General features: G+C 42.9%; 1 protein-coding gene across 1 annotated transcript in view; it reads right to left on the reverse strand.

Annotated features, from left to right (window-relative positions):
• Positions 1-784: 784 nt before the first annotated feature.
• Positions 785-19232, reverse strand: part of SHROOM4 (shroom family member 4) — a 244637-nt gene continuing 226189 nt past the window's right edge. The window contains 7 exon segments of the mRNA XM_017864612.1: positions 785-3369; positions 4696-4770; positions 4772-4817; positions 4819-4910; positions 4912-4969; positions 9095-9280; positions 13720-14547. Coding sequence (XP_017720101.1) covers positions 3100-3369; positions 4696-4770; positions 4772-4817; positions 4819-4910; positions 4912-4969; positions 9095-9280; positions 13720-14547 — 1555 coding nt within the window. The 3' untranslated portion in view covers positions 785-3099.

Below are 19232 nucleotides of genomic sequence, written 5' to 3' on the forward strand. Positions count from 1 at the left end.
GCAGGCCGTGGAGGAGGGCTGAGTCCAGGAACTGAGAACAGGGGAGAGACACTGCATTTCAAGTAATACTGGCAGCTTTGCAGCACTATCACACACAATGAGATTGCCCTGGCAGGATGTGGCACGCCAGTGTCTGTTTAGCAGTTCACCTTTATCTACCAAGCTTCACTGCAAGGTATACTTTTGGGGTTATTTTTTAAGGGCTTTGGCAACTTTCCCTCCATGTGAAAATGAGCATCCTTGTGTTCTGATTCCAACTATAGAAAGTAATTTGAGATGGAATTAAGAACAAAAATAATAGAGTTAATAGTTTTTTTTTTTGTTTTTTTGAGACGAAGTCTCACTCTTATCCCCCAGGCTGGAGTGCAATGGCACGATCTCGGCTCACTGCAACCTCTGCCTCCCGGGTTCAAGCGATTCTCCTGCCTCAGCCTCCCGAGTAGCTGGGATTACAGATGCCTGCTAGCACGCCTGGCTTATTTTTGTATTTTTAGTAGAGACAGGGTTTCACCATGTTGGCCAGGCGGGTCTTGAACTCCTGACCTCAGGTGNTTTTGTTTTGTTTTGTTTTGTTTTTTTGAGACGAAGTGTCACTCTTATCCCCAGGCTGGAGTGCACTGGCACGATCTCGGCTCACTTCAACCTCTGCCTCCCGGGTTCAAGCGATTCTCCTGCCTCAGCCTCCCGAGTAGCTGGGATTACAGATGCCTGCTAGCACGCCTGGCTTATTTTGTATTTTAGTAGAGACAGGGTTTCACCATGTTGGCCAGGCGGGTCTTGAACTCCTGACCTCAGGTGATCCACCCGCCTCAGCCTCCCAAAGTGCTGGGATTACAGGCGTGAGCCACCGCACCCGGTCTGGAGTTAATAGTATTTTTGGTGTCATAAACTTAAGGTGCAACCAATCACATGCTGACTAGAAAAACTCAGACCACGGCCATAGTGTCCAGGTAAGTGACCATTCTTTTCCCTAGGCCCATATTCCCAAAAAGGTGTTCTAGCCAACAAATCTGAGAATGATGAAACATATCGGCCTCATCCTCCCAATAGAGGACATCTCAATTTGCTCATTCTTTGTCCTAGAGCCTGCTCAGAAGAAAAGATGACAACTATGGCCTCCATTGAAAGCACTCCCCTACCTTCTCAATCTTGGCTGGCTTGTGTAAGCCTCGCCCTTGCAAGCCACCAGCCTTCCTGAATAAAGTAGAATCTTCCACTGGAGGGGAGAATGGCAGGGTTGCCATTCTAACAGTGTTTCTGGCAGCAGTACTAAGAGCAAACCCAGGGCTCCACAGAAAGTCTTACCCCACCCCCCACCTCAGGACACCCTGCTGGCCAAGATTCTCCCATTGTTTTCAAACACAATGAAGAGGAAATGGAAGCTAATGACAAGTATTTGTAACAGCAGCAAAAGTTCCTTGGCAAATTCTTTGGTTGAATGAGACATCCCTGCTGCTACAGTTGACCTTCAAGGACCCTGAGGAACTCAGCAGTAACTAGAAGAGATGCCAGGCCTTGGCTGGGTTGTGTGATACCAAGGATTGGCCCCAGTTAGTGAGGAACAGGGAGCTGAGCTGGATAACAGGGCAGCATTTGGCCATAACCCCCTTCTTGCTATCATCCACCTGAGGGCTGCTTTTCCAGCAGAGAAACTAGCTACTGGTGTCAGGGCCTTGGCAACAGCAGCAGTTTTAGTTGTTTGTATGCCTAAGATCCTGGCTGGGTCATCAGTTGCTCTGGGGAGCTGGCTCTGGCTGGAGCTCCCAGCTACCTTGGGTTTTGGTTCCCTTGAGCCAGGTCACAGGCTGAGAAAGCAATGGTTAGAGGAGTTTCTCCTGAGCTCACCTCTACTCATCCCATAGCTTGGAGATGGTAGAGAAATGGCTGAATCTTTCTCCGTTTCAGGAGATTTCTTTGGTTTCAAAAGAAATCAGTAAGAAAACTTGAACCCTGCTGGGGAATGCTAAACTCACAGTCACTTAGACTTTAAAGGAAACACAAGACCAGGCCACAGTAGGGAGGCTCTGAGTTCAAGGGGAGAACTCCTTCCTAGACATTGGTAGCTATGGTGGGAACAATTCAATGCCTTGGCACTTGCTTACCTAGCCACGGTGGATTCAGGCTGATCTGCAGAAAATGCTTTCCTTCTGGGCTAACTTTTCCCTCTCCAACTCCCCTCTTCTCGCCTTATTAGTTAAAAAAGAAAAAAAATAATCAAAACATAAAAATAAATAAAATCAAAAGGCCATTTAAAATATAACAATAAGAACCCCCTCCCCCAGTAATGAAACCTATATCTAGAAGTCAGTTTTAGTAGAGCTATTAATGGCCCATATGGTGAAGCCCTGGGGTAGGCACCTGGGCTAACCCCCAGCAATGTAAAGGAAAGATGAAACAAGAGGTGGTAGGACCAAAGTCTTAGGACGGGAAGAGGGTCACATTAGCCAGGGCTAAGACTAGGCCTCTTCCCCTGAACTTGCTGCTGGGAAAGGTAAGGGTAGAGTTGATTTAAAACTGGTTCCTTCCTAAGGAGCACCTGGGGGTACTCAACCTTTGCTTTCATTTTTTTCAGTGTAATTCCTCCCTCTGTGCTTTCCCCTGCAAAGCTTGGGTGAGGCCCTGAAACTGGTGCCAAGTGAATGCCCTCAAGGCAGCCAGCTCTCCGTGAGAAATGGCTGGGCCACAAGCCCTGGGGCAGAGTAGAGCTGCAAGGCAGCTTCCCTTTGAGCCTTTAGAGGCTGTTGATGATATGGGTGGGTGATAAGCACTTGGTGTCTTTGGTGTCCTAGTACAAAGCAGAATGAAGGCACTTCCTTGGTTCTCTGTGCAGCAAGTACTTGCCCTTGGCAACTGTGGGAAGGAGAGTGTGGTTGTAAGATCACACCTTGCTGCAGCTCCCTTGGGTAGAAGCTTGTGGCTTCCCCAGGGTCTCCTAGCTGGTTAGGACCACTGCTAGGGAAGGGGCAGTGAGAGACATCCAGGGTAGAGGGCTGGAACAAACTGCTAATTGCTATCTACTTGCTGAGAAACTGCTAACAAAGATTGAAAGCACTTCCCACTGTGGCTAGGCAGGGATGCTGTGGCAGAGTGCTGGTAGAATTAGAAATTGCTGGGCCCCAGGAGTAGACTCTCCCTGAGACATTTGAGCTGCTCTTCCCCAAGCTTGATCTTCTCCTCCAGCTCTCGCTGTTCAATGATGAGAGCAGATTTCATCTTGACAAAGTGCTGGTAATCTTGGAGCTGGTCCTGAGGCAGGTAGCGGGAGACCATGCCAAACACCAGCTTCTCCCGGCGGTCCACGTGCTCCTTCAGCTCCTTGGCATCTGCCAACTGCCCTGTCAGCTGCTGCTTCTTCTCTATCAGCACCAACTGGGGAAGCAGAGGACCAATTAAGGGCTCTCCCAATTACCAGACATCTGTCCAACAGTGCTGCCTAGCAGTACTCCACCAGAGATGCTGCCACAAAGCGGCTACACATTCTGCTAATTAGTCAGTCCTAGATTTTCTGCCCTTAAGTCCACCTCCATGCAAAAGCCTTTGTTTCCTGTAGCAGGAGGGTAAACATGAAAACAATTCTGGATAGGGGGTGTGAAATCACCTCTTTCCATCCCTTTAAGGCTGTCTTCAATGTAGGGACCACCACTGGGTTCGGGGTAGAGGAAGGCTCTGACAAAGCCAGCCTGTGTCCCTTTCATCTGGTGAACAACTGTCACTGTGGAGGTACTTTCTGTATGGTGTGTGTGTCTGTGTGAGTGGATATGTGTGAGTATATGTGTCCATGTATGTATGTATATGTATGTGGATATGTGCCTCTTGTTGTGCATTCAAAGGTATATCCAGAGCCACTTGTATAGGGAAAGGTGAGGCAATTTTGTTTCAGGAGCATATGCATAGTGACCCAACCTGTGAAACGGATAGCTTTCCAATCTCAACTACTTGATGAGACCTCCCCCTCCAACTCTAGAGTGAGGCAAAACTGCTGCTGCTACTACTACTACTGGGAGCTAGCATTGATTCAGTGTTTACCCTGTCCCAGGCCCTGTTTTATGTAATTAACATAAACTAATTTAATTCTCACAATAATCCCATAAGGCAGGTAGTATGTTCATCTCATTTTATAGATGAAGAGATTGAGGCAGAGTGACGTTACGTGAGTTGTCCACAGTCACACAGCTAATAAATGGTAGGGCAAGAATTTCAGGGCACTTAAAAGCCAGTGTTCACACTCGTGTTTTTTCTTTTCTTTTTTTTTTTTTCTTTTTTTTTTTTTTTTTTTTTTTTTGAGACAGGGTCTTGCTCTGTCACCCAGGCTGCAGTGCAGTGGCACAATCTTTGCTCACGGCAGCCTCCGCCTCCCAGGCTCAAGCAAGCCTTCCACCTCAGCCTCCGGAGTAGCTGGGATTATAGGCATGCACCACCATGCCAGGCTAATTTCTGTATTTTTAGTGAGAGATGGGGATTCACTGAAGTTGCCCAGGTGGTCTCAAATCCTGGACGAAGCGACCTGCCTGCTTTCGGTCTTCCCAAAGTGCTGGGATTATATGGCATGAGCACCGTGCCCCTCCTCAGTGCTAAACACGCGTTTTAACCCTATGTTCTACCTGTTTCCATAGTAGCCCAACTTGAAGAGGGAGCCCCTGAGAAGAAATAAAGGCATTTCCTCTAGAGCCCACACCCCAGAAACCACCAATCTACCTTCTCCTTGGTGGCTTCTGAATTCGAGCTGCGTTTGAGAGCATTTCTCCCCCGGGCCAGTCGTCCAGAGAGTGACTAGCAACAGGTTTGACCACTTGCTCAGGTCCCCAAAAACGAGCGGTACTTTCAAATTCATTGGATGTTGCAGACGCTTTTAAGTTGGCCTCCACCTCTCCCCAAGGGCAGAATGGCATTGAGTGGTCCTCTAGCAGTCCCTCGCTGGGCCTCCCGCAAGACAGAAAGTTTCTGGCTGATGCCTTCAAATAAGCCGTATCTAGCGGAATTAAATAGGAGAAGACAAAGGATGAGAGATGGATCAACAGAAAACTGATTTGGCTGTAACCTTCTGTTTTTGGGATCCAAGGAACAGATGTGGGGCTCTAACATCCTAAGTACTGGAAACAAAGGGAAAACTTGGCAAGTCATGAGCAACTCCAGTCGCTTTTGGCAAGTGCCGCCTTCTATCCATCGTGGTAGGGATCTCCATGTCACCACCAAATTTTTGGCATTGGGTAAGTGGTACCCATGCACTAAGTTTCATTTACCAAATGCAACTTAATAAATACTTGCTGGGTTTTTTTTTTTTTTTTTTTTTTTGAGATGGAGTCTCGCTCTGTTGCACAGGCTGGAGTGCAGTGGCACCATCTCAGCTCGCTGCAACCTCTGCCTCCCAGGTTCAAGCGATTCTTGTGTCTCAGCCTTCTAAGTAGCTGAGGTTACAAGTGCACGTCATGGATGCCAGGGCTAATTGTGTGTGTGTGTGTGTGTGTGTGTGTGTGTGTGTGTGTGTATTTTTAGTAGAGATGGGGTTTCATGATGCTGGCCAGGCTGACCTCAAGTGATCAGTCCCCCTCAGCCTCCCAAAATGCTGAGATCACAGGTGTGAGCCTCTGCACCCAGTCCCTTCCTGGGACTATTTAATAAATAGGAGCTACAGTCCTTGTGAGAGCCTAGGATGGAAAAGCATTTGCCCTAAGGTATTTGCCTATCACTTCATTCATTCTCCTTCAATCCATTTAAGTACCTCTCAAGTTCATGGCACTTTGCTAGATCTTTGCTTCCTTAGCTTGGCTTTTGAGGCCTTTTGGTAGGACTGTGAGTTCTGGAGTTATAACGACTGGGTTTGACTTATAGCTTTGCCACTTCGTAGCTGTGGGACTTTGGGTAACTTGACATTATTCAGCTTCACTTTCTTTATCTGTAGGATGGGGATAATTGCTTTACCCACTGCCTTGAGTCATAATAAGGAGTCAATGAGATTACGCATGCAAAGTGCTTGGCCTATAGTAAGTGCTGCATAAAAGCTAGGCTGCTATTATTTATTACTCAGTCTGGCCCCACCTTGCCATTCTAATGTCCCTCCTCAGAGCCTTTCAGAATTAGCTCCCCACTCTCCTCTGTGTTCACAATGCTCATTCTGTGTTCCTGAGTAGCTTATGCAGTTCCACCTACTCTTTATCTTTTTTTTCATTTTGGTTATTCCTAAATTTCTTCAGGGGACAGCTCTGCCCCTCCCCTCCCCCACAGGAAGCCCTCCTCTGTAAGTCTTCTCTCAGTGATCTTTTTTTGTCTGTGCTTTTAAGTATTCTAGAATTAGAACCCTATAGTGTAACTTGAAGTTCCTCACTTTCTATTCTGTGTGTGTGTCTGATCCCTCACCTGCTATTGATTGTAAGTTTCTTAAGGGAAGTGCTGTCTGTGTCTTCTGATCTGTCTCCCCTATAGGTGAGTACAGTCACAGGGAAGTACAGTGGAGTTTTAGAGTCAGGGACATCTGAATTCCAATTCCACCTCCAAACCCTATGGCCTTAGGATAGATACCTAATCCCACTAAGACTTGTGTTTCCTCATCTGTAAAGTGGATACCTCCCCAACTCCAGAGATTTTCTGATGGTTAAATGAAACCACATAAGTAAAAGACTTAGTATTATGACTGGCACTTAAATGCACAATGCATGTTTACTAATGCTATTATTATTACTATATTAGTTCTACAACATACTCCAAACTAATAGATACTCGTCTAGCTGCAAGGTTATGACAAGAATGGCCCTGTCCTAGGCTGCCCATAGCCTCTGTAGCCAGTATTGCTTTGTGGTTAAGAGCACAGAGACTCCAGTGCCAGACTACCAGAGTTTGAACTCCTGCTCTGCCGCAAAGTAGTGGTATTATATACAACCTTGAGCAAATTACTCAACCTCTCTGCACATCAATTTCCACATCTAAAAACTAGGAAAACAAGAGGACCTACCTCATAGAGTTGTTGTGAGAATTAAATAAGCTAACACATGTCAAGTGTTTAGAATAGTATCTTGTACATAGGAGTATGCTTCAGCATATGTTTTAATCTTATTCTAGCCCAAGCACTGGGACCACAGGCTTGTAGTTTTCTGGAATGTATTCCTCTCTAGTAGTTTATTTAGAGATGTCCAAAGTGACCAAGACTAAGAAAGCCTCCCCCAGGTTCCAAGACCTGTTGTCATATTTCAGAATTCTTCAAAAGTCAGGAGATCACCATGATCTCAGTCTGAAGTATAATAGGTTTGCATCTGGGGAAAATTCCAAAACCCACTGGGAACTGGGGATCAGTGATATGAATAAGGCAACACAATTAGATGCCAAGAGGCTGCCAGTTATATTCCCACCATCTGCTCTCCCAAATAAAAGTCAATGCTGGGGACAAAGGATGGCTGGGGGCCATCTGGAAAATGATCCACTTGGAAAATCACCTTCCCACCCCAGTTCCCAGGCTCCAGGGATAGATGGAAGGATAAAAGTGGAGAGAGCCCTTTATTTCTTGGAACTTGTGCTCTATAACCTGAACCTCAATCCTGGGGAAGTATGGTAGATAGAGCTGTGGAGTCATCACAGATCCAGCCAGAGCTGAGTTGTTTTTTCTGGGACATCGCAAATTGGTGACATTCCTCACCTTTCTTCCTCAGAGACAAAAACTGTCATAACCCACCCACAATCACTTGAGTTCACTTTCTGTTGTTCTGTGCTCTGCCATTTCTGATCATCTTTCTCTTTTCCTGGTCAGACTTCTTTTATTAGGTTTGTCCCCGTAGAGGCCAAGCCCTGAGTAAGCTAGGAGTACCCCTGCTCAGGGAACATGAAATCCAAGGAAGCAGACATCTGCATCAATAAAACTTTAACACCACCGTGCTGCCAACTCTTCCCCTGACATTTTGCTTCAGATGGGAAATTGGAGGAAGGACTCTTGCAAATGGCCCTTTACCTTCCTACGGGTCATGTCCTGAAAGAAATATGGGCAGAAGAACAATTTACAATGAGTTCAGATGTCCACAAAGAGGTAAATTGAGCCTTTGCGGTTGCCATGACAACCCTATTTGCTCATGAAATACAATAGGTAAGTGCAGGGAGGGGAAAGTGATTCCAAGAATTCGATTAGAAAACCAGACTAGTGGTACTTAGACAAAGAAAGGAAAGCTTTGGAACAACAACAACATCATCATCTCCACTTAACTATTTTGTACTTTTAAGACATAATTGACTATCCTTGCAAATAAATACTAAAGTTTGCCAGCCTATAATTTGTCCTTATTTTAGTCTCTTCTGTCTCTCAGAAAGTTGCACAAAGAACAAAAATCAATGGCACTGCCATTGGTTAGAAGAGCCCACTGGCAGAAACTCTGATGTGCTCTGGGTAGTGACTTACTTACAAGGCTGGCTTAATTCAGAGAGACAGCATGTACTGTAGAGTAGAAATTCAGACAGTCCTGACTTCAAGTGCTGGATCTACCAGCACTTTAGCACTTTAGTCTGTAACCCCTGGGCAAATTAGTCCCTTCAACTAGTAAAAAAGGGATAATAATATCTGCCTTGTTGGGCTGTTCTTTTTTTTTTTTTTTTTTTTTTTGAGAAGGAGTTTCACTCTTTGTTGCCCAGGCTGGAGTGCAGTGGCGCGATCTCAGCTCACTGCAACCTCTGCCTCCCGGGTTCAAGCGATTCTCCTGTCTCAGCCTCCTGAGTAGCTGGGATTACAGGTGCCCGCCACCATGCCTGGCTAATTTTTTATTTTTAGTAGAGACGGGGTTTCGCTGTGTTGGCCAGGCTGGTCTCAAACTCCTGACCTCAGGTGATCCACCCACCTTGGACTCCCAAACTGCTGGGATTACAGGCATGAGCCACCGTGCCCGGCCCTTGTTGGGTTGTTCTAAGGATCACAGAGACAATAATGATGATTATGACTGTTATTATTATTATTGACTGGATCAAAAATAGACTGGAATTGGATCTGTGAGAAACCCAGAGAGGCTGTATGATTTCCATACTGAAAATATGGGAATGCAAGATGTTCTAGAGAGTGTAGAAGGCTGGTCATCCTCCAGACACATTCAAGCTAAATTCTGAAAATCTCTAGGGCACATCAAAACACTTTACCTTTTTTTGAGCCAGTTCATGGTCAACTTCCTCCTCTCCTAGGCCAATCTCTGCCATCTCAGGTTGGTCTTTCAGTTTGTTCAGCAGCTCTGCCTTGGCCACAGAAATATTGTAATAAGCCGAGTAAGAGGTAGGGATTCCTGGGGCCCCTGGAGGAGGCGAAAAGGGCTGAAACTCTTGTCTGTGGAAAGAAAGAATGACCATTTGAGCACCTCTGCTGAGAGACTGCTGACATTTCTGCTTTTACTTTCTCCACCTGAAAATGGAACCCTGCTTCACCAAGGAGTTGAGAAAAATGGAAAAGGCACTGTTCAAATGTAAACAGGCCACATGAAGGCAAACTGGAGTTAAGTAAAGGCAAGTTTTAAGAACTTAGAAGGCTACTTCCATGCCCCTGACTTCATCGGCTAGGGGGACTTCTTTCGAGATCATATGGTTTGGTCATTAACACTCAATTAAAATCCAGAAAAACTGGCAGGCCCTAAAAGTTCTGGACTTCTGATCACCATCCCTTTGGTGCATGGCCCCAGTATGTGGATCCCAAAGTAGGAGCTAGGTGGTAGAGAAGTATCTGAGACCTTAGCTATTGGTTCTCCAAGCCTGTTGGCCTCCCTCAGACCTACCCCTGGATCTCAACCCATCCTGGCTCTATCTAGTCTTCTTGCTTACAAAGGCACCCTATGGCTTTCCTGGACACTCGCATCATTTTCTCTTTTCCAATGCCACTCCTACTTGAAATGGACCCTCTGCTGCAGATCTCCCACAGCAAAGAGGTCACCCATGACCTCAACAGTGGCCACCACGTTGGAGGCTGTGGTTAGCACCCTGTCAGGGACTTGTCACCGCCCAGCACATATCTCATGAGCTCTTCTGACACTGCCTGCTGTAGGGCAGGCCTTCAGCCTGAAAAGGGATAGCATCTCTCCACTTCTGGCATATTCCCAATGGCTCTTGCCTCCTCCATGGTTGTAGAATGAAATGGGGAAAAAAATGGAACCAGTTGGCACCCAGGGGCTTGACAAGTGTAGCAGCAGACCCTGTTGTCTTGGGTTCACCAAAGCCTGTGGGGCTGAGGCATTGCTTCTCAGAGCCCCAGCTCATGAAATAGAACTTCTCCTCAGGAAAAAAAGTAGTTCTGGTTCCATGCTGGCTTGGGTTTGGCCTCTTCTGCCATCAAAGCTTCCGGTCTGGTATGAGGAAGGAAGTAGAGAGAAATGCTACAATGTCAGGTCTCAGCGACGGAGGGGCAAATAATTTCGCCCATGGTTTATGCTAGGGAGTGGTCCACCCTCATTATATTCTCACTGCCTGCTAGCCACTCCCATCCTCCATCTGTCTGTGTCACTACCCCTTCACTAACCTCTAGCTGTTTGAAAGGGAAAATAGGAGAAACTCATTAGTCATTTTTGCAGCTATTTGCAGTTCTTAGATAAAGGTCAAAATAATGGTTAAAAGGCTCCACAGCTATTTACTGATTCATGTTATGCTGTCTCCTAATTCATCACACAAAAGAAAGTTTGGCACACCAATATTCTTTATCCTAGGTAAATTCATTTATATGTAAGTTTCAAGCTTGTAACATTGATAAAAGAACAATACTAGTTAACATGCACACCATACTTACCATGCCCCAGAAACCATCCTAAGATAGATACACACACATACAGGTATATAAATATATAATTGAATGTTCATGAAAACCATTATACAGATAAGGAACATGAGGCAACAAGAGGTAAAGTGACTTCCCCAAGGTCACCAGACATTAAATGACAGACCTGCGATTTGCACCTGGACCACCTGACTCTAGAATCTGTGCTTCAAGCCACTATGCCATCCTACCAAAGGGACAACTTGAGATCATATAAAAGCCTACATGTAAGGAATTTTCTGGCTGGAGTATATCTATGTTAGCAGATAATAGAGAATATTCTGGAGGAAATATGAAGGTCTGAACTTAGGGAATTCCTATCTACAAGAAAAATATCTAGGGTGCGTGTGAAAGTTCTGTGTCAGAAGGCGTTATAAAGGAAAAAAAAGGATGTGCTACTTGGAGACTCAGTTCCCCAGCATAAACATCCCTGCATCATATTATAGTATATCATATTAGGCACTATGTTCTAGGGATCCTTTCCTTATCACTTCCATTAACAGGGAAGGGATTATAGGTGATCTATGAGAACATAATTGGAATTTGATAGTAAACATCAAAGCAAAAATCAGATTCCTTTCACAGGGCACTGAGAAGAAATGCATAGAGTCCATAAAGCAAGCTATACCTATACCTGAATCAGAGTTATTAGACTTAAATAATACTTGATTATTCCACTAACTGGCTTCTGTGTGTACCCAGCATTTTTTAATGGAATAGTATGTAGGTTATAGAGGTACTAGAGTTTAACTTGGCTGAAATTAGGATGTCTTTGTTTGCATTTTAGATTCAAAATATTATGCATCTATATGTCCCTTACAAAATCTTAAAGCTGCTTCTTTCTGGCTAGGGCACTGTCCTCTCCTAGGGTCTGGAACAGAATCTTCTTCAAGAGCCCAGAGATCCTGGGATGATGCAGCAAGCATAGTGAGCTACCTGAGATCTTGTGATAAAGTTACTTTATCTCCCTAGGCCTCGCCTTTGTCATCTAAGAAATGGAGAAGATGAATGGTAACTATTTCATAGGTTTACTTTGATGATTAAATCAATTAATACACAAAGTGCTTAGAACAATGCACGGCACATAGTAAGCAATCAAAAAAATATTAGCTATGTTGGGAATGATGCTGTTCCTTAAATTTCCGTCACTCAAAGGAGCATCTAATTGATTTTGTAGCCACAAGCAGAGCTGTGTGCAAACAAATGTTTTCCCTTACATCTCATAGTCATTAAAAATAAATCTCTGGAGCAAGTTACAAGATCTCTAGTAATAGTGATTTCTTTCTGTCTGGCCAAGGTGCTAAGGCAAAGTGAGCTACATAAAGAAGGAAGAACCAGGGCGTGTAACTGCTGCCTCTGGTACACCTTGCCCTACAGTAGAGAAGAGGACCCTGTGACTCCTGGCCTATGGGAACAAGATCTCTCTGGGAGTGGCTGCCTAGAAAGGCAAACTAAGCATGGGCTTTGGAGTCAGACAGCCCTGGCTTTGAATCTTTGCTGTGTAACTTGGAATTAGTTAGTTTCCTCATCTGTCAAATGGGGATAATAATGGCTAATAGGGCTATTGGGAGGATTAAATGAAATAATGGACACATAACATCTAGCAGTATCTGGTATATAATAAATACTTAATAAATGTTCATCCATTCATTTATTTGTTCTTTCTTCTTAAATATTTGTTAAGTGCCTACTATTTGGAGGTCATTTTCCCTTTTCCCTGCTATGATAGATAACAATCACAGGTATTTTTCACAAAATGTTTTCTAATTACAATGAGAATGCTCCCCAGGTAGAAGAACAGCTTGAGAAGCAGCCACACGGGATCTACGGACGGATTCTTACACAGTGCCTGGGAGCCAGGCCCTGTAAATGCTGTGCTTATGGCATCTTGGGCTGGAAAACTGATCAACTAGCTCCAGATAGCCAATTCACAGATTTGTCTGTCAATAAAAGACACGATAACAAGGTACTTCTAACCGCAACAAGTCTCAGGCAAATTCCTGCTATAAAGAGAGTTAAAGAAAGCACTCATAAGCCACCTGCCTCCCGAACCTCAGCCCTAGCAAAGAATGGGCTGAGATCTCCACAGGAGAGCAGGCGGAGCCGGTGGCAGCCAGAGCACTGAGCAATAATAGCAATGATGGTCCTGGAGCTTTTGCTTTGGAGCAAAATAAATTTTAAAAAAACCAGTCATGCACTATAGGGCATGCAGATGACAACTGGCTCAGTGGAGTGAACAAACACTGGCAGTTCTGCTGCCAGAACACACTCTTGCTTTGGCCTCCCTGCCCAGGCAGCTCACCCTGTCAAATACCACCTATTACCCACCCACGTGAATGCAAAGAGGCAGGTAAACAAGGAGGGGAGAAAGTGGAAGAGAAAAGAATGTCCTTAACGATTGTAAGGAATTATCAAGGCATAAAGCACCCAGTCCCAGGAATACCTGTGATGCTGGCGGTTGTTGGGGGAAGAGTTTAGAAGCCCAGGCTACTTGTCCTAGAGCAGAGGCAGGTCAGGTTGTGAGCTGGCCTCTTATTCTGGAGGGCAATCAGAAGAGAAAGACAGAAAAAATGCCCAAGCCAGGTTTCTGGGAAAGACCTAGTACAGGCAACAAGTGTTCAATGCCTTTGAGATCAGGGGCCAGAAATTGATGGTGATGGATACTGTGAAGACACACTAAGGAAAAGTACAGTATTTTAATAAAGATATTTAGGGATAAGAACACGATATTTACTGAGTATCTACTATGTGCTAAGCATGGAGCTATATCCTTTATGTAGATTATCTTAATATTCACAACAATCATGTGATGCAAGTATCATTATACCCATTTTCCAGGTAAGAAAACTGAGGCTGGGAGCAGTTTAATTGGCCAGCCTGAGGTCATCCAGTTAGTAAATGGTGGAGGTAAAATTCAAACTTCTGTTGCCTGCCTCTTCAGGGGCCTCGTATCTTTCATATGTACTTACTTGGTGGATTCAGTGGCTTCCTGTTCCGATGTCCTCCAAAGCCCACCAATGCCATAGTAGCAAGGGGGCTGAGCCTGCTCAGGTTGAGATCCCAAGTGACCCCTTATTGGAGGCAGGAAGTCACTGGAATGGAGTGCAAATGATTCTTGCTCTGCTGGGACACTTTGTGAACCCTGTCCCGAGCCCTCCAGGTGGCCAAGGCTGAGGGGCTGTGGCTGCTCCAGGACCTCCTCAGGATTGAGAGCACAGGAACCAGAGGTTTCTGAACTGAAATACTGGGGTGGCAGCTCCTCTTCCTCCTCCTCTGCCTCCTCCTCCTCCTCTTCCTCTTCTTCTTCTTCTTCTTCTTCCTCCTCCTCCTCCTCCTCCTCCTGTTGCTTCTGCTGCTGCTGTTGCTGCTGCTGTTGCTGCTTTTGCTGCTTTTGCTGCTGGGCTGCACGAAAGAGCCTGTACTTCTCCCAGTTGGGAGGAGGAGGGCGAGGAGGAGGAAAGGCCTTCTTCCTGGCTCCGAGAAGATCTGACTGGGTCTCATCGCCTTTGCTAAAGAGCTCCCTCCTATGCTGCCCCCAGGCCCGGGTGCTTTGGGGATCCAAGCTGATGTGACTCTCTGAGAAGGCACGGCTGCGCAGTGGGTGGGGCATGGAGGCAAGGGAGCTTCCCTCCTCATAAACTGAAGTTTCTTCTGATTTTTTCAAAGCATGTTTGAAGTCTCCAAGGAGGTCAAGAGAAGAAATTGCTCGGTAGCTTGACAAGTCCAGTGCTGGGTTCTCAAGGCAAGGACGGAAAGGGGTTGCCCATGAAAAGCTATTCTTGGAATGAGCCATTTCCCTGCAAAACATCAGATGAGTACTGAGAAAAACAAGCAAGTTTCAGCTAGGCCCATAGTTTGGATGACAACATTTATATAAAATTTAAAATGTCCACAAAACAATGTAGTATGTGTGTAAATGTAATAATAATAATAATAATTATAATATATAATAATGATAGCTAACCTTACTGGAGCATATATAAATACTAGGCACTGTTTAAAGTGTTTTCCATGTCTTCACTTATCTAATCCTTACAATAACCCTAGGAGGTAGTTTATTGCACTGATTTTACAGTTGGGGAAACTGAGGCATAGAGCATTTAGTAACTCTACCTGAGGTCATAAAGCTAGTACGTGGTAGAGCTTGGATCTGAACTTGAAGAGTTTAGCTCCAAAGTCTGATACACACACATACCCCAGTCTGTTTATAGGAGTAGATTGCATATGCTGTTTCCTGGGTGTACAAGCCTGGTTATCCTGCCTCATCTATGTTTTTGTTTGGTTTTTCATTATACAAATTTCGGAATTTTGGACCGGGTGTGGTGCTCGCCCCTGTAATCCCAGCACTTTGGGAGCTGAGGTGGGGACATCACTAGGTCGGAGATGAGACCATCATGGCTACCAAGGTGAAACCCATCTCTACTAAAAGTACAAAAAAAAAATTAGCCGGGCGTGGTGGCGGCACCTGTAGTCAGATACTCGGAAGCTGAGCGCAGGGAGAATGCTGAAACCCGGGAGGGGGAGCTTGCAAGTGAGCTGAGATCGCGCACTGCACTCCAGCCTGGCAACAGAGCGAATCCGTTAAAAAAAAAAAAAAAAAAAAGAATCGAATATTTAGAAATGTACAGAGATTGATTGCTATAATACCCATGTTCCTACCTATCACCCAGACTTAGTAAGTTTGAACACCTTGCCATTTATGTTTCATGAATTTTTCTTAAGAAATAAGAAATAAAACCCTTCACATAACTCTCCACTTCCATTCCCCTACTGTCTCTCTAGATGCAACCTGTATTATGAATTAGATACATATACTTTCTATATTTTTATACTTGTAACAAAAAACACCAAACAGGTCATTCATGGTTATCTGCTATTTTGGATTTAAAATATCTCCTTCTGGCCAGACACAGTGGCTTATGCCTGTAATCCCAGTACTTTGAGAGGCTGAGGTGGGTGGATCACTTGTGTCTAGGAGTTCAAGACTGGTCTGGGCAACATAGCAAGACCCTGTCTCTAATTTTTTTTTTCTTGTAATTAGCTGGGCATGATGGTGTGTGCCTTTAGTCCCAGCTACACGGGAGGCTGAGATGGGAAGACAGCTTGAGCCTGGGAGGTTGAGGCTACAGTGAGCCATCATTGCACCACTGTACTCCAGCTGGGGTGAGAGAGTAAGATCTTGTCTCAAACAACAACAACAACAAAAAAAACTCTTTCTAATGCAATTCCAATCAGAATTCTCAATAGGAATTTTAAACTACATTTGACTACAGAATTTTAGAAAATTAACTTGTAATGAAAGCAGGATATAATATTAAAGAGTATTCTGCTACAGAAGAAATGGGGGAGGGTGTAAGTAAGGGATAAAGTATATTATAAAATAATTGTAATTAAAACAGTGTGTTATTGATCAACAAAACAGAATAGAAAATTCAGAAACAAAGCAGACTACCTATAAAAATGTCATATACATAATCTTCCCCCAAAAAGGAGATAAAGAAATATTACTTAATAAATGTTTTTGAGATAACTGCAAAGCAGTGCTTTTTGGAGCTGCATCATATATTATATACCAAAATAAATTCCAGGTCAAGAGTCATGGATATGTGTGTGTGTGTGTGTATATGTGTGTGTGTATATATAATTTTAATATATTATATATGTTATATGTGTATATATTATGCACATATATAACATAAGAAAACTATCAGAAAATTAAAAGACTATCATTATGAGGTGAAATAAGATTCTCATAAGCAATAGAAGAAAATCTCCAAATAAGTCCAGGTTTATTGGAATATACATAAAAATTCAAACTTCTGTATAATAAAGACTGACTAAAGTTAAAAGACATCTCTTTAGTCTCAGAGTATAAAGAGTTAAGCCCTCTAAGCCACAGGATCTGGTTTCCTGCTGTAGCCTGTGAGCAATCAGCATCATGCTAAGTCCTGCCCAGTGACAGGAAATTCCAGGGGTTCAATTAAATCATCATACAGAATATCCATTCAATAATCATGATGAAGACTGGAAATATTTCTTTAAAAAATAAGAATACACATAATGATAGCCAAACTCAGACAGAATGGAAGGCAAAATGTCCTTGATTCTCCTCTTATCCCACCCCCATTCTGGTCAGCTCACCACTCATGTGGACCAGAAATTCATATCCAGACATACCCACTATTTTCTTATTTGGGCCTTTGCAAACCTATAGATCATTAAGATTGTAACAATCCCTTTTGTGCAAACTGTTCCACCTGGCATATTCTCTCTCTCTGTCTCTCTCACACACACACACACACAAAGGTGATGGACAAGTGGAAAGTAAAAAAATGACAAATGTGTACCGGGCAGAGAAGCCTTTCCTGACTAGTTTATAAAAAATAGAGGCAACTTATATTTAATTATCCTTATTCTACTTCATTTTTTGAGTATTCATCTTCATCCCCACCTAATATCATATCACATACCTATTTTTACTTGATTATTTTCTGTTCCAATCTCTAACTAAAATGTAAGCTCCATGAGGGCAGGATCTTGTCTGTGTCATTCATAGGTTTCTGGTGCCTGGCACACAGTAGGTGTTCAATAAATATGTTTAACAAAGGAATTATGGTCAAGATTAAAGAAAAAATAAATTATGATACTCATTTAATACATAAGTTGAATTAAAGGCAAAATACAACAAATAAGACAAAGATGGGCACTATAATGTTAACAACTAGAACACATGATGAAGATCTACCTCCTCTGATCTTTTATGCACCAAAAAACATAGCATAAAAATTCTTAAAGCAAGATCTACAGGAAATGCAAAGGTAGAAAACAAGTAGAAACAAATATGAGACTGTTTCAGCTGATGACAGATCATGACAGTCAAAAACTAAGATAATGAGAAAGTCTAAATTTCTTCATATACTGAAACAGACTATATTTTTTTAATCAAGGGTCCATTGAGCATATTTTTAATTGGCTATATACTGAGCCAGAAAATGGAAGTAATACAGACCATATTTTCTAATGACAATATGGTAACACTAGAAATTAATAACAAAATGAAAATTAAAATCTTTACCATGTAGAAAATAAAGAGGGAAAAAATTCTTCCACTTTAGTCAAAGAGAAAATCTAATCTGAAATTGTTGAATACCTAGAAAATGACAACAATGGAAATATCAGAAGCTAGAGGATATGGTTGACTAAAGCAGTAGTTAAAGAAAAGCTTGTAGACCGGGTGTGACAGCTCACTCCTATAATCCCAGCACTTTGGGAGGCTGAGGTGGGCGGATCACTTGAGGCCAGGAGTTCCAGACCAGGCTGCACAACATGATAAAACCCTGTCTCCACTAAGAATAGAAAAATTAGCCAGAGGTAGTGGCATGCGCTTGTAATCCCAGCTACTCGGGAGGCTGAGGCAGGGGAATTGCTTGAGCCTGGGAGGCGGAGGCTGCAGTGAACTGAAATCATGCCAATGTACTCCAGTGCTCCAGCCGGGTTGACAGAGTGAGACTCTGTCTCAAAAAAAAGAAAAAGAGAAACTTGTAGCCTTAAATACTTATATTAGTATGTAAGAACGAATTAAAATAAATGAATTAAGCATTTAACAAAAGAAGAAAAGAATCATAAAAATAAACCTAAAACAAAGCAGAAAGATAATAAAACTAATGGCAGAAATTAATATACTAGAAAACAAATGATAGAATAATTAAAGCCAAAACCAATTCCTGAAAAGAAAATAAAAAACAATGAAACAGGTTAATCACTTGCTAATCTAATTTAAAAAACACCCAAATGCACAAAATTAGAAATTGAGAAATAACCACAGTTACAGAGTAAATGAAAAGGGTAAGAAAATACTTTGTTGCATCCCATAAAACAAATTTGAAAACTTAAGGTATTTCTCTACAAAACAAATATTACCAAAACTGATTGCAGAAAAATGAGAATATATAAACCCACCAGTTACCATAGGGAAAAAAAGTATAAATTTGACCAAAACAATAGCACAATCACATAGTCTTGTGTTAATTCTACCAACCTTCAAGGAAAAAAAATCAAACCAATGTTATTTACACTTTCTAGAATCTGGAAATCTAGAGAATAGAGAGAGAAGAAAAGATTCTTGCATTATATTGATACTAAAACCCAGCAAACAGAACAGAAAAGCAAACTAGAGACCAATCTCATCTGAGAATACAGATGCAAAAATCTTAAATAAAATATTAGCAAACAGAATCTAAGAGGATGTTAAGAAATATAATACACCATGATCAAGTGGGGTTCATCCTAGAAATGTAAGACTGATTCAGTAATAAAAAATCTACTGATATAATTGACAACATTAATAAATCAAAGGATAAAAGGTACATAACAATTTCCCTAATGCTAAAATGTATTTGATAGCAATTCAACATCATTTCCAGATTTAAAAAAAAACCTAACAGAAAAGATGTCTATTTCCATAATGCCATCATTATCATCA

Source organism: Rhinopithecus bieti, unplaced genomic scaffold (assembly GCF_001698545.2).
Source record: "Rhinopithecus bieti isolate Rb0 unplaced genomic scaffold, ASM169854v2 scaffold_76570, whole genome shotgun sequence".
Lineage (NCBI taxonomy): Eukaryota > Metazoa > Chordata > Mammalia > Primates > Cercopithecidae > Rhinopithecus > Rhinopithecus bieti.